Source organism: Pygocentrus nattereri, chromosome 8 (genome assembly GCF_015220715.1).
Source record: "Pygocentrus nattereri isolate fPygNat1 chromosome 8, fPygNat1.pri, whole genome shotgun sequence".
In the NCBI taxonomy this organism is placed as follows: domain Eukaryota; kingdom Metazoa; phylum Chordata; class Actinopteri; order Characiformes; family Serrasalmidae; genus Pygocentrus; species Pygocentrus nattereri.
Window position 1 is genome coordinate 18,694,509 of NC_051218.1, and position 14,706 is coordinate 18,709,214.

Consider the following 14,706-nt stretch of genomic DNA (forward strand, 5'->3'; position numbering starts at 1 on the left):
AGCATATGGTCTCACAAGGGGTCTGAGGATCTCATCTTGGTACCTAATGGCAGTCAGGCTACCTCTGGCGAGCACATGGAGGGCTATGCGGCCCTCCAAAGAAATGCCACCCCACACCATTACTGACCCACTGCCAAACCAGTCATGCTGAAGGATGTTGCAGGCAGCAGATTGCTCTCCACGGTGTCTCCATACTCTGTCACGTCTGTCACATGTGCTCAGTGTGAACCTGCTTTCATCTGTGAAGAGCACAGGGCGCCAGTGGCGAATTTGCCAATCCTGGTGTTCCCCGCAAATGCCAAGAGTCCCGCACGGCTGTGAGAACAACCCCCATCTGTGGACGTCAGGCCCTCATACCATCCTCATGGAGTCAGTTTCTAAAGGTTTGTGCAGCCATATGCACATTTGTGGCCTGCGGTCATTTTGCAGGGCTCTGGCAGTGCTCCTCCTGTTCCTCCTTGCACAAAGACGGAGGTAGCGGTCCTGCTGCTGGGTTGTTGCCCTCCTACAGCCTCCTCCATGTCTCCTGGTGTACTGGCCGGTCTCCTGGTATCGCCTCTGGACACTATGCTGACAGACACAGCAAACCTTCTTGCCACAGCTCGCATTGATGTGTCATCCTGGATGAGCTGCACTACCTGAGCCACTTGTGTTGGTTGTAGAGTCCGTCTCATGCTACCACAAGTGTGAAAGCACCACCAACATTCAAAAGTGACCAAAACATCAGCCAGAAAACAGAAAGGTACTGAGAAGTGGTCTGTGGTCCCCACCTGCAGAACCACTCCTTTATTGAGTGTATCTTGCTAATTGCCAATAATTTCCACTTGTTGTCTATTCCATTTGCACAACAGCTGTGAAATTGATTGTCAGTCAGTGTTGCTTCCTAAGTGGACAGTTTGATTTCACAGAAGTTTGATTTACTTGGAGTTATATTGTGTTGTTTAAGTGTTCCCTTTATTTTTTTGAGCAGTGTATATACACACACATTCACCGGCCACTTTATTAGGTACTGTTCAACAGCTAATCAGCCAATCACATGGCCGCAACTCAATGTATTTAGTCATGTAGAGGTGGTCAAGACAACTTGCTGAAGTGCAAACCGAGCATCAGAATGGGGAAGAAAGGGAATTTAAGTGACTTTGAACGTGGCATAGTTGTTGGTGCCAGACGGACTGCAAAAGGGGGTCCAACCCTTTATTGTGTACCTAATAAAGTGGCCGGTAAGTATATACACAGTATATATATATATATATATATATATATATATATATATATATATATATATATGTATGTGTGTGAAACGGAATGTGTGTTTATTGCAGAAACAGTGAATTTTAGTCTTGCTTTCTTATATCAGATTGAAATGACCCGTAACTAAACGTTTGCTCGCGTTCTGTAAAGCTTGATCAACCTAGCAACAGTTGCTGCGAACTACGAAAGAGCGCGTTTGTGGGCGGAGCCCAGAGAGCTCAATTGTGGCACTGATAATTCTGTAAACACCGCCAGGCCAGCCCTTCTCTGGAGTCGCAGGCTTCACTTCACCAGATACGTAGTTAGCACTGTAGGTTTTATTTTAGCTGAACTTTACCAGGTAAGGTCAAAATAAAAATACATCTGGCTGCGCTATAATAAATGTTATAGCTCTAGCCACATATGAACGTGCAGTGGAATGTAAATGTACACAATGACCGTGTTCTGATGTTGTGGGGAAAACCAAAAGGGTCAAAAGGCTAGAACTTGTAAGAACGATGAGAAATGTATCCCATCACAGTTCAGGACACAGTTTAGAAGAGTTCTGTAGCTCTTGGTGGTCTGTATAAATCCGCGCCAGAGCCTCGGACGTTCTGTTTTGCCCGCGCAAGTGCGGGTCGCGTGCAGCCGCTACGTTCAGAAAGTGAGGCGCGCGGCGATTAAGCACGTTAGCTTAGCATAGACTCAAGTAAGACCGCTGACCTGTCCCGCTTTAATGTTGTTACTCTCGTTGCCTTATGTGAACACAGCACTCGTCAAACGCTGCGTTGTTATAACACAAAAACCTTACACGTTGCTTTTTTTGAATCAAAAGCTTCACAACGTTTTCTCCAGACCTCTGTTCGCTGTTACCTCTAGTTTGAGGCCTATGTCGGTATGTAAGTTACCTAACAATTCTTGAAAGCTGTTAAAGACACCTGATGCGTTTAATGGCAAGTTGAAAAGTACTTGCTTTTAAATGTAATTAAGTAAATAAGTAAAAGTGCTGGGAACTATTGCAGTTATGTTGATGTAATCGCCCCCATCCAGTTCACAGTACTTTTATATTCATACTTTAAGAACATGTACGTTTAAATAATTGTAAGTAATGTACCTTTTACCCAAGTGTGTGTGTGTTTGTATAGAATATGTGTTCTGAATTGCTGCGTGGTTTGTTTTTACATGTAACTGGAGTAATTTGTAAATCACCATATAGTCATATAATTTTTACACAAATACAGCTATAAAAATGGAGAATAGTATGTGTTTCCTTCTCTAAATCCTTACATTGTTTCATTCATTGACTTGCCCTGGAGGCAGTGGCCTCCCATAGCTTTACAACTATGTTTACACCCCAGCACTATTTCTAGAAAGCACTGCCAGACACCCAGGATAGCCTTCTGATATGTGTATGTCAGGTGCTAAAAACAATTTGACTAGCAGGGTTCAGGAAATAGATTGTGCTTCAGAGGGACCGGTGACCTCATGAGGAAGAGGAGTTGGAGAGGAATTAGTTACTAGAAATAAATGAGTAATTTCAAAAGTTGTTTTCCTGCATTTCTTGTAATGGCCTATTTTTCTCATTCCATTTGACAGGTAGAACTGACTTAAAAAATCAGTTGCTTGAGTCTTGAGCTTTTCTGGCCAGATGAAGAGAAAATATTTCTTGAAAGGCTCTGATGAGTTTGTGTTGAAAGGCAGGTGTCTAGAGCAGCTGTACACTGAATCTGTGCTTTTCTGCTTTAGAGTACAGTGCTGTAGTTTGTATGTCTTCACCCAGAGAAGAATGGGGTAGGTCTGGCATGCCATGGCTTGATATGCTGCTCTGCAGCCCTGAGGGTGTTGAATGGCATCCATATGCAACTTAAATGGCATGTTTGTTTTTTTTCTTTTAGATGCCACTGCAGGTTTTAGAATAGGTTCCCTTTGCATTGGATGTTTAAATTAGATTTTACTTTTCCATTTCCCCTATTTACATTTATAGCTAGATTTACTGCATTTTAGTCACAAAGATAGCATGGATGGCAATATGTTGAACTTCTCTTATGGCAGTAAATGTGGATTATTGCTTTTCGGTTTATATGAGCTTAAGGGCAAAAGCTGTATTGCCATTTAATTCAGAAGGACCTTCTCTTCTGTGTACAGGCTTTTGGATGCCACCCTGCTTGCATACCATTTCACATTTTGACTATGGCACTCAATACTGAGAAAGTTTGTGTATGAGTAAGTTTAATCTCTCATTATTGAAAACCTAATATTGACAGATAAACATTCATCTGATTATTTTAGCCCCCAATGTTTGTAAAGAATGCAAGTTTGGAATGTGTAACAGAACATTAAAGTGGAACTTGCAAACAGTCATTTTCCATTAAGCATAATCTTGCCACAGTTGTGCTTTTTGATCCTACTATAATCACTGTTTATGTGTGAAATGCCCTGTGTGCTTATGTATATCTTGCTGTTCAACCCATTCAACTACTGCAGACATTTTATTCCAGTCATCGTTGCCAGTTTTACTACTGCCTTACTTTAAAATAGGATGGCAGTTTTAATCAGTGTACCATGGTTGATTTGACTAAAGTTAATCTTATTTTGTAACCCATTATACAATGGCTTGACTGGGTTGCAGCATTTAGTTGGTATTATTTGTTAGTGAAGATTATGTATTTTCAGGTCTTTCTAAGGACTTTATATGGATTAGGCAGGAATAGAACTGTGTTCTAGAAGAGCATTCTAAAGGTCAGGACTTAGACCCACAGCTTACTAGTTGATGTCCTTTATCCCCAGAAATTACATAACCTGTGTGTGCGTGCGTGTGTGTGTGTTGACAGAGGAGGGTCAAGCTGAAAAAAGTCACATTTTTTTTGTTTTTCCCATGTTTAACACTTACACTGACTGTTATTTTTTATGTCATAATAAAACAGCAACAGCTTGAGGTGGCCAGTATGCTGACGTTTTGACATTGTGATCTATTTAGTTGATTTAGTTGATTTATTTGATAGACAGTCTGCTTTTCTGAACATATTCTGGAAATTGTCAGTATTTAAAGAACACTGCATGCTTTGTTAAACAGAATCATTAGTCCCGTCCATTTGGACATCATTGGGCAGGTTATATGAAATATGCAATAATGATAATTGTACCCAGTGTTTTGATAACCGTTGTTAAATGGTGCTATTGTGTTTGTGTGCAAATGTCCAAGTATCATAAGATAATACATTCGACATATGACACATCACTAGAAAGACCTTTTTGGGTTTGCCAAATGAAATGATTATAATTTATATTATTAAAAACTTTTAAATGCTTATCTCTCATGAATGTGACCACATGTTTTGTATTGGACAGAAAGGCCCCAAGTCTGTGTGTGCGCACATGTGTGTGTGGTCTCAGTTTCAGTCCTGTACAAAAAAGCTGGCTGGCCTGAACTCCCTCATAAAAGGAGGACTTGGGTTGCCGAGCAACAGCGAATGCAGCTCTTGGCCTGCCGTGCTGAGGCCCCTCCCTCTCTGCACTGGGACTTGGTAGGGATAAAGTAACCAGTGGTTGTCCCCAGTAAACTTAGCTCTGCAACTTGTCATAGTCCTGAGCTGGACCTTGAACTGTGCTGCATGAGTAGAGGCGTGTTAAAACGAGCACAGTCACAGTGCCCAAAGGTGTGCTGACAGGAGAAAAGGCTGTGAATCATTGCTAGGTAAGAAACCATTGCTGTAAGCTTGTACAAGACCCCCCTCCACTTCAGCAGTGTGTTTTTGATGCTCTAGTGAGTTTGGCTTTGAGTTGAGCTGGCTGATGAATGTCTAAGAGGAGTAGGGTTACTTCTGCCGGTCTACATATACACAGAGCTGAGTGCTTGAGAGTGTTTACCACCACGCTAATGGGATTGATTCAGAGAGAGCAGTTCCTGACTCAGGAAAACGTAAGGCATGATGAACAAGAGACTAGAAGAGGATGTACAGGTCGGATATAACAGCTCTTTGATGGGTAGGTCTTTTTTTTGCTTTTCAGCTGATTAGCTTGGTTTGTTTTTATTTCTAATACTGGGATATATTGTGAAGTATTAATGTATGCTAGCAAAATAGCAAATTATTAATTGCTTTAAGCAACAAGAAGTTATGCATTGAATTTACCTGATTTGAATGTGTACATCATTTCAGCATCACAAAAAATACCTCAGCACAATTGGAGCCAAAAGTGAACTGATGGACACAGTTGTGTTGATTTAAATAATGTGTTTTTGGGCACATTTCACATCGTTTTTCTGTGCCAGTAAGAGAAGGGCTGTAGTATATTGCAAATGCCACTGTAACATTTTTCCTGAACCATCAGGAAGTGGTTTAAGGCACATCAGATAATATGTAAAATGTTGCACTATTCAAAGAAGTGTCTGTCTGTGTGCAGTAGTAAGCATCTGTTTCATTCTGTCTGGTAGAATTCCCTATATGTTTAACTAATTCCTGTATCCCTAGTAATGTGTGCTTCTTTTGATTGAGATACCATACCATAGTATTCTTGTGTTGTATTAGAGATGATTTTTATTACTATGGGTGGCATTTCTGTTTAATGCCATAAACAGAGACTCCATTGTATGCTTCAGTTTTCAGTGTAAATAAAATCTTAGCAGACTAGTGCAGTCCCAGACCAGCGTTTATGTGAGCTCTCTGTGCACTGAGAATTTAGCTGGCGTTTTTATGACTGTTGAATGTATGAATGTCCCAGCAGAGGTGTGGTGCCATATGGCCATCAATGATTGATAATTTCTTAGTAGTATGTTAACAGAGAAGTGGTTGTTCCCTTAATGCCTTGCTTGAGACTGTAAGTGACTAAGCAGGCTTTCTGTCTCCAGGGAAACCTTTCACTCTGTTCATTCTTTTAGGAGACTGAAGAATTAATTCTTGCTCAGCTTTTTTGGCTGGAGGATTAAGAACAACAAAGTGTTAGTCCACACTGATTTGTTAGCAAACTGAAAATATGCACTTGCACTCTTGGTTGCAATGGACTGAACTGCAGGCATGGAGCTGCTTGCTGTGGTGAAATTATTACGGGTGCAAAGACTCACAAAATTAATTTAAATTGTTTGATATTATACAGTGGTGTCTCAATTCAATACATTTCCCGTAAATCATAAATAAGCAGTGGTTGTAAATATGCCATATAGTGTTCTATTAGTGTTCTTCAAGTGCTAATAAAAGGCACATCAAGCTAGGAAAAGCATATTCTGATGGACTTTTACATAATAATGATAAATATTGTTGTATTGCTAAATAATATTTGAAAAGGTGTGCTTTTTTGGGGGCTGGTTTCTCTGCTCCAAATTAAGTTTAATCCTGAACTAAAAAGACTTTTCAGCGGTAAATCATGATTTTGTAATTTAATCCTGGGCTAGGCTTAACTGGGTTCACAAAACTGACTGATAATTTCTGATACTGATAATCTAATGTTTTAGCCCTAAGATGTCATAGCCCCTAGCTAACATGTTAGTCACAGTGTGGTGATACAATACAACATACTTAATTGTATAGCAACATGTCATTTGGTATTGTGTAATTACATTCTGAGACATTATGTAAGAGGGTATTATGTAATTAGTTGCTGTTAAATATCTAAGGATCCTGTATTCATTAGTGAGAAATGAATAAACAGCAGTAATTCATATTATTAGCCATGATAGATTAGGCTAAATTCAGAAGAATTGCCAGGCTTATCTCTGTTGAGGTACTCCTCTTTTTTTTTTTTTTTTTTTAAAAACTAGATTAGCTTGATTGGCTAATGGCCTTTTTTTTCTTCTGGGATTGCCTGAGCATCAGTATCTTGCCTCATTAGTGGGCATGTACCTCTGTACCTCCACAACAAACATACTACAGTGATGTTGTCATTCTGATGTGTGATTAATGCACCAAGCATCAGATTTCCATGACATGAAGTAAGTAACACTCCCTCATATTCAGCAGGTATGTATACTCCTCTATACAGGCAATCCCAGCCCTACAGCTAGCCTTAATATATAATAACCATGTGTAATTTAAAGCAGCTGTCTCAGGTCTCTGAGACAGTTATGTACATTTGCCCAATGGTTAATTGTTTCCTCTTGTTGGTACCTGTAACCTGTTACATGCTAAAGGCACCTCCCTCCGTTCCAGTACAGAGTGAAACGTTATTCTCCTGATTTGTTTGTTTATGCAATGCTGGTTGTGTTGGAAAGAATCATTTGATCTGCGACACAGTGTTTTCATTATGGACTTTCCCTGAGCAGCCTGAGCCTCTTAATAGACTATTTGATTACGAAATGTTACTATTAGTTTTGTGTAAAAGCTTTGTTGTTTTGCTGATTTTCAGTTTGTTCTGGTAAGAGGCTTGACAGCAGAGAACCTCACTCTACCCCTTGTGTAAACTCCCTTCCTTTCTTATTGTGCTTGACAGGAGTGCAGTGGAGCATGCAGGTTCTTTCTTCCAACAGTTCAGTGTCATGCCAAACTGCTTCCGCCCCTGTGGACTGTTACTGTGATCATGGCACAAGCAGACACCACGTTAAATCTAATGCGACAGTTTAAGTTCAGATTTTCTGTGCTCTTCTAGTTCATATTCTGTAGTTTAAGCTTTCTGAATATATTTAGTGTAGTACATGCACATGCTTTTCTTTGAACAGCACAGAAGGTTTTGGGCTTATTGCAGTAAGAGTTTGCGAGTTTCAGGTTTTGCAAGTGTTGCTCTGCTGATATCCTAATCATGCTCTAACTATGCCACAGTGAGCCTTTTGTTTAGAGAAAGGGTTTGTCTGCTTGGCAGCACAGCCACTATTGCAGAGTTAAGTCAATCTCAGCCAAATCACAGTGAGCTGTTTTGATTAGCTTTAACGTCCCTCTTTTAAATAGAGCAGCCCGCTCCCAGTCCCTCATGGCCTCCCGTTAGAACGGTGACCACTCATGCAACTAAATTCACCATGCTTTAAACTCACTATAATATACAGCTTAGTAGCATGTTACTCCTCTGAATGCTATATTTTGGCTAATGTCCAGTAGTCATATGAACCCTTTTACCAAATTAGTTCAAACTACAGTCCTCCAGTCAAAAAAAAAAAATTAAAGAATAAGTAAGCATTCAGACCCAAGATATTTGCAAGGATTTGTTATGCATTGTACAAACCCAAGGCATTAAATTATAGATAGATAGTGGTAAGCTCATTTATACAGTTGAAGTCATGAGTTTACATACACCTTAGCCACGTTCTTTTAAACTCAGTTTTTCCTGACCTCCTGGTACATATTCCCCTTATTTATTTCAGCTTTTATTTCTTTCATCACATTCTCAGTGGCTCAGAAACTTGCGTACATTTGGTTAGTATTTGGTAGCCTGCCTTTAAATTGTTTAACTTGTGGCAAATGTTTTTGGTAATCTTCGGCTGTTTTCTCTCAGTAAGTTGCTCTAAATATGGCCCATTCCTCCAGACAGAACGGCTATTCTGTTACCTTCACTTTGTTGTCCTTAAGCCATTTTGCCACAACTTTGGAAGTATGCTAGGGGTCATTGTTTATTTAAAAGATCCATTTTCGTCCAGCATCATCGCAATGCCTTTTGCTGCTGTTCTAGGATTGATTTGTATTTTTCGCACAACAGTACTTTCATCTCTAGGAGACAAAACATGCCTCCTTCCTGAACGGTATAATGTCTATGTGGTCTCATGGTGTTTAAACTTGCATACTATTGTTTGAACAGATGAATGTGGTTCCGTCCACAAGGTGTTTGGAAATTGCTCCCAAGGATGTACTAGACTGGGAAGTTTCCACAGTTCTTTTTCTGATGTCTTGCCTGGTTTTTCTTTTGATTTTCCCATGATGTCAAGTGATGAAGCAAGTAGACTTTGAAGCAAGGCCTTAAATACTGCCACAGGTCCACCTCCAGTTAACTCAAATTAGGTCAATTAGCCTATCAGAAGCTTTACTGTATTGTTTTCTAGAATTTCTCAAGGTATTTAATGGCCCAGACAACTTGGGTTATGTAAATGTCTGACCCACTGAAGTTTTGACGTAGTGAATTATGTAAAATAATCTGTGTCACTGCCGAAACAGTTTTAGTCCATAGGCAGAAGACTTTTTCGATGTTTACTTTTTAATAAAAATATTTAGTTTCAATGGCATCATTTTTGTATTAGTGACGGTGACAAAATGAAATGTTCAGTCATGTCTTATAGTACAATAAACGTAATTAGGATATAAGGTTACCTGTAAACTTAATTCATATTCAGGTGTTTTTTTCAGGTTCTCTTGATTCTAACAAACTAATGGTACAGCTGTGTTTTTTCTCCAGGTTTATTTAAATTATTTTGAGGGTGTCTTAAGTTTAAGAAAGATCTACTATGGGTGATGGCTATGCTGCCCAAACTCTGTTGCTTATACATTTTGAATGGAGTTGCTCCTGGAAATATTAAAAATGCAGTAGGGTATCGTGTCCTCATTACTGGAAAGGTATCTCACTTAATAGATTATATAACATTTTAACTCCAAATTGCATGGGTCTTAGTTAATTGGTGAACAACTACAGTTTCCAGTTTATTGGTTATTGGTCCTAATGTCATACTGCCAGTGTCTTAACCTTAAGTCTGTCTTTTTAGTAAGTTATGCCTAGAGTTGGGTGAAATACACAAATGTGTTCTGTATACTGAATGCTTAAATGTATTTAGTAATGTGTTTTTAATTCATTTAGCATACATCTTGATAAAGTACATGGGGAAAAAGTGTTGTAAATTTTTCTAAATTCATTCCAAACCATTGCTGTAACTGGTTGGGTTTTATCTTCGTGTAGTTCTTCTGTTAATGTTTAAGAAAAATGTGTTTATCATTTAAATGAAATTCTAAAAATCGTAAATTCTTTTTCTCGCATCATTGTCCACTGCTGCTCCATAGTACCTAGAGCAGAACTGCTTCCAGTCTCAGTAAACTAAGTAATAGAGGAATACTGTTTGGTAAATGCAGCAGGGAACCCACATAAAAGTTGTTTTATTGTTGTCAGAAGCGCTCTAAATATAAATGAGTAAAAACTAAATCTAGTTTTTATTTAAGTATTATAAACCCAGAAAACAGTTGGGTTATATTTTCATTTGAATTGAAAATAGAAATTGAAAATAGATTAGTTTTGCAAATTTGACTGTAAATGTTGAATATATGAATGCTTCTGTTTGATGTATATGTAACATCATACCATGAAATGCAAGCTTAAAGTAGTCGCCTAAAATGTATGTGTATTTTGAATATTACCTTTTCAAAATGTAATGTGGTCTCAACACAGATAATTAATTTCTGTATTCTGGATACATTCTTTTCATTTTTGTATTACATTATCTCCCAACCCTGCTTGTAACATTATTTGTAAATTGCTAGAACAGAACGTGTCTGACCTGTATCTGCTGTGAAGATGAGGTAAAGTGTGTTGCTATTCGTGGGAAAACAGTCCATTGCTAAATCCACTGAAGTCTTGAGGTCTTTTTTTTTTTTTTTTTCCTCCCTTAGGTGCTTCAGTTTCTGAAATTATTCAGAGAACATTCCCTGTATGTGGAGAGAGAGGCCTACTACTCCAGTAAGCTGGCAAAAAGAAGATAGAGGTAGGGAAATTCAATTCAGCTCTCCTGAGGTGGAAATCATTTAAACAGCCAAAGGCATGGAGGCTCCTCACCAAGTCATGCATCTTTCATTCACTATGGAAGACCGAAATGGAAATGACATTACTTGCCCTATTGACCCTTCCCCTGATTCTTTGAGAACCACCAGTAGTTTGAGTTGTGTCAGCACAGACAGCCCTGATGATGTGGAAATGGCAGAGGACTGTATCAGTGAATTGACTTCCAATAAAAATGTGGTTCTGCACTCAGACACCGTGGCCAAAGTGGTCTTTGAAAAAACTGATAATGGAAACTGTAGTCAGAATGTGACTTTAATGGTCTCAGGCCTGCAGAATGGCAGTGTTGATTCTGACCGTGTGGAGCACACTGCTGCTGTCTGTGGACCCACTGTTAAGGAAAATAGCAGAGGATCCGAGACCCGTCTTGACTCTGCGGAGCAAGAGTTCTTTGTCCCAGGCTCTGTTGAGCTGTCACGCTGTGGCTCCAATGAGAGGTGCAGCTCAGTGAGCTCTGGTGAGATGGTCATTAGGAGTAACAGTTTCCTTCTCCATGAGTCTGAGCCACTGCTCAGTGTCTCACTCCTAGAGGATTCATCAGATATACCTTCTGGTGTTGGCCTAATGCCCAGTTTGTTACCTGATGTCTGTGAGGGTCTTTTTAATAATATGGTCAGTACTTCAGGGAAAGACACAAAACATCAGGAGTTTGGGGTCACCTTCATTCAGCCAGCCAATCTGACTTTTGTCATGGAAGAGGAAGTCTTTCAGACAACTTCAGCATCTCTGGTTCCTCATAGAGGTACTGGGGACAGTAGGTCTTCACACTTGGTCCCAGGTGTTGATCAGTCAGAATGTGTCACACCAGTTAATTGTAACAAAAGTAAGCCAGAAGCTCAAAGGTTTCAGTGCCACACAAGTGGGTCCGCTCACTCCACACCAGCTGAGGGAAAGACTTTCCAACTCGCCACCTCTGAGGAATTAGACATCAGTGGTAATGTCCAAACTTCTACACCTGTTCAGTCTTTGAGCTCGAAGACCTTTTGCCTTCCATCCCTTTCAGACTCTTCTCTTAGCAAGGGTCAGGGTGAGTTGGGGAGTCCATTGGCACAAGAGATAAAAGAACGGCAACGTTCTGATTCTCAAAAGCGTAAAACATCTTTGACTGCTCCACCTAAATGCAACAAGTCAGAGATCAAGAAGTTTGCCAAGCCTGACTTCAGTAATGTGAAATCTAAAGTTGCATCAAGACCCAACAGTGCCTTAAAACCATCAAGTGTGGCAGTTGTGAAGGTTTCCTCAAATATCTCTCACCAAGTCAACAAGAACCAGGCTACAAAAACTCCTCATTCCTTGCAACGCAAAACATCTCCTTCCAAATCAACATCTGCTGTTTCTTCCAACCTTGCTATCGCATCTACCTCTAGTAGCATTAAAAAGGATCAAAGCACTATGAGTAGAAGAATCCGCTCAACCACTTGCCAAGAAGGAGCACCTGCTCCAAAGTCCCGACTTCGTACCTGGTCTGAAGCATCCACTTCATCTAAAGCTGCAAAAGTAGAATCTGCTGAGATGGAGCCACAGGTCTGTAGACCCATAAATGCTTTCACCACTGCAAAACCCTTATCTGCAGTGACTAAACAGAATCAGACTGGACTGGCCAAAGATGCAGACAAACATGCTTCTTCTGGAGACGAAAAACAAGAGGATAGGTCACTCAACATTTCTGGGAAACCTCAAAAAACCACTCTGAAAGTGAGTAAATATTTGAGATTGGGTAGAAAATCTGTAAAGTTACTCTGTTTTTTTAATTGCAGTTGGAGAAACACTAGTTTTTATGTTATTGTGGCAAAACTTGTTTACCATGCTAGGATGTTTTGAAAAAATTATTGTAAATATACTTATTACTTTTATTTTGTGTTTTTACTTTGGCAAGCTAATCATTCAGTCCTGCCTATTTTAAGGCTGTGCCATGAAGCTGCTGACAATCTGAGTCTGCTTCTCATACCATATCAAGTCATGACTTGATTATGAAAATCAGCAGAAGCATGTGTTGGTGTTAAAATATGCGAATCAAAACTAATCCTCAAAAGAAATGACTTGTAGTTACAAATGTGGTGTCAAATAAAAAAAAAAAAAAATCATAGCGAGCAACAAAGGAAATTCATTATTTACTACTTTGAATGAATAAGACTCTGTTGCTCGCAGTCTCAGGAAAATATATTCCATGTGTACACTCACTGTGTTTATAGAGGGTGAAGGAGGTGGGGGGTGCTTGGCAGGGGCTTTCAATTTCCCAGGAGGACTGTAGTACAATAGCAAGTTGACTTCTGAGCGTGCGTAAGCTTGAGCACTGCTCACACTCTTCAGCTCTGTTATGGCCAACACTGTAGTGAGTGTGGGGCACACAGATTTTGGGCTTTTCACATGGGAGTATGGGACTGAAAGGGAACTCCTCTTACAGACACATGCATCCCGACTGGCAGAACCGACACCGTGTGACTGGAGCAAAGGCAGACCTGGCCCCCAGCCATCATCTTCCAGGGCAGGAGGTGCTCCTGCTGCTCGCGCAGCAGCTGCAAACCTTCGGCAGCCACCTTCGTCCGCATCAAAGCTCAAGCCTGGCACGGCGGGGAAAAATGGCTGCGCTTCCACTGACATGCCTTCTCCGAGGAGCAAACAGAGCACGTCTGGAGGTAAGGAAATGTGCTTGCTGCATGGCAACATGGAGTTGGCTTGGTTTGGTAAGGCTCTTGCCAAGGATTGTAGTACTTTTGAAGAATATTCAACTTTGTTGTTCTGTGATTTGGTTCACATCAGATGTACATTTGTCAGTGTTAAACTTCATACAGGCACACTGTGGGATGTTACAGCTGGTTATGTAATTGATCTTAAAACTGTTACTCAAGAAATGCTCAGTTTGTACACTGGAGCTTCTGGATGGGAGTCTTCAATTGTGATGTTACTTGAAAGAGTTCTGGTTAACTTTATGAATAAGCTGTAAATTTAATAAACTTTTAAGTGAGTATAAACCTGCACTGCTCATTTGTTTTATCATACAAATGAGAGATTTCTAGCAGCTGAATGACTAGAGAGATGCTGGACTTTGGTTACTACTGCTAATTGGTTGCCTCTGAATTATTCAGTAGGAATCATTAGCTGGTTTCTGTTGAAAATCTCCAGTTTACTGTGCTACTTGTCTACAGTGTGTGATCCCACCATCAAAAAGTGACATTATTTTGACATTTCCGAGGCATAAATCTTAAATAAATTGAATTTACCCTTTTATTTTAAGCTGTAGTTATTTTACATTGTTCAAGCTGACGAAGAATGTTTAAAGTCAACTATACAGTGCAGTCTGTCAGTAACTGTCCATAATTCACTAAAGCTGACATTCCACAATGTTTAATTTTGCACCACCTCTGGTAGAGCACAGGACCAGAACACCAGAAATTTGTCATTAATCATGGATTGCAGTTTCTCGTTTTGTTTAGGTTACTCTGATTTTGATGTACTAAAGTGAGGAGTTGAAGTATTTTCAGTCTGGCTGCAATTCTCTTTTTTTGCCACAAGGAGGCAAATGCTCTACACACTTTTGACAATAGACTTTCCTGTTCCTAATGGCCAAAGCTTATGTTGTGTTCCCAGGGGACTAGTGGAGGATGCAGATGTACTTTTCTACCTTTATAGTCCCTCGCAGGTTTTATCCAAACGCACCCTTCTGTGTTTACTGACCTTTCTTGTAGTTACAGAAGAATGAGTCATATGGAGTTGGTCAGTACTCTGGAAAGCAACAGGCTTAATGGGAAAACCATAGGAAGGAAAAGGGTGTTGAATCTTTCTCTGATGTGTTTTATAGTTGTAAAA

The 14,706-nt window shown here is 39.9% G+C and overlaps 1 protein-coding gene across 4 annotated transcripts in view; it reads left to right on the forward strand.

Moving 5' to 3' along the window:
- The first annotated feature begins 1,510 nt into the window (after positions 1 to 1,510).
- The window catches only part of mtus1a (microtubule associated tumor suppressor 1a), a 42,184-nt gene continuing 28,988 nt past the window's right edge, over positions 1,511 to 14,706 (forward strand). The window contains exons 1-3 of one of the 4 annotated variants that reach the window (XM_037540430.1): positions 1,511 to 1,591; positions 10,734 to 12,594; positions 13,304 to 13,535. In XM_037540430.1, coding sequence (XP_037396327.1) covers positions 10,882 to 12,594; positions 13,304 to 13,535 — 1,945 coding nt within the window. In that variant the 5' untranslated portion in view covers positions 1,511 to 1,591; positions 10,734 to 10,881. Of the gene's footprint in view, positions 1,592 to 4,792; positions 4,925 to 4,951; positions 5,215 to 10,733; positions 12,595 to 13,303; positions 13,536 to 14,706 lie in introns of those variants that run through there. The other 3 variants (XM_037540429.1, XM_017704104.2, XM_037540431.1) reach the window with 3 other exon arrangements.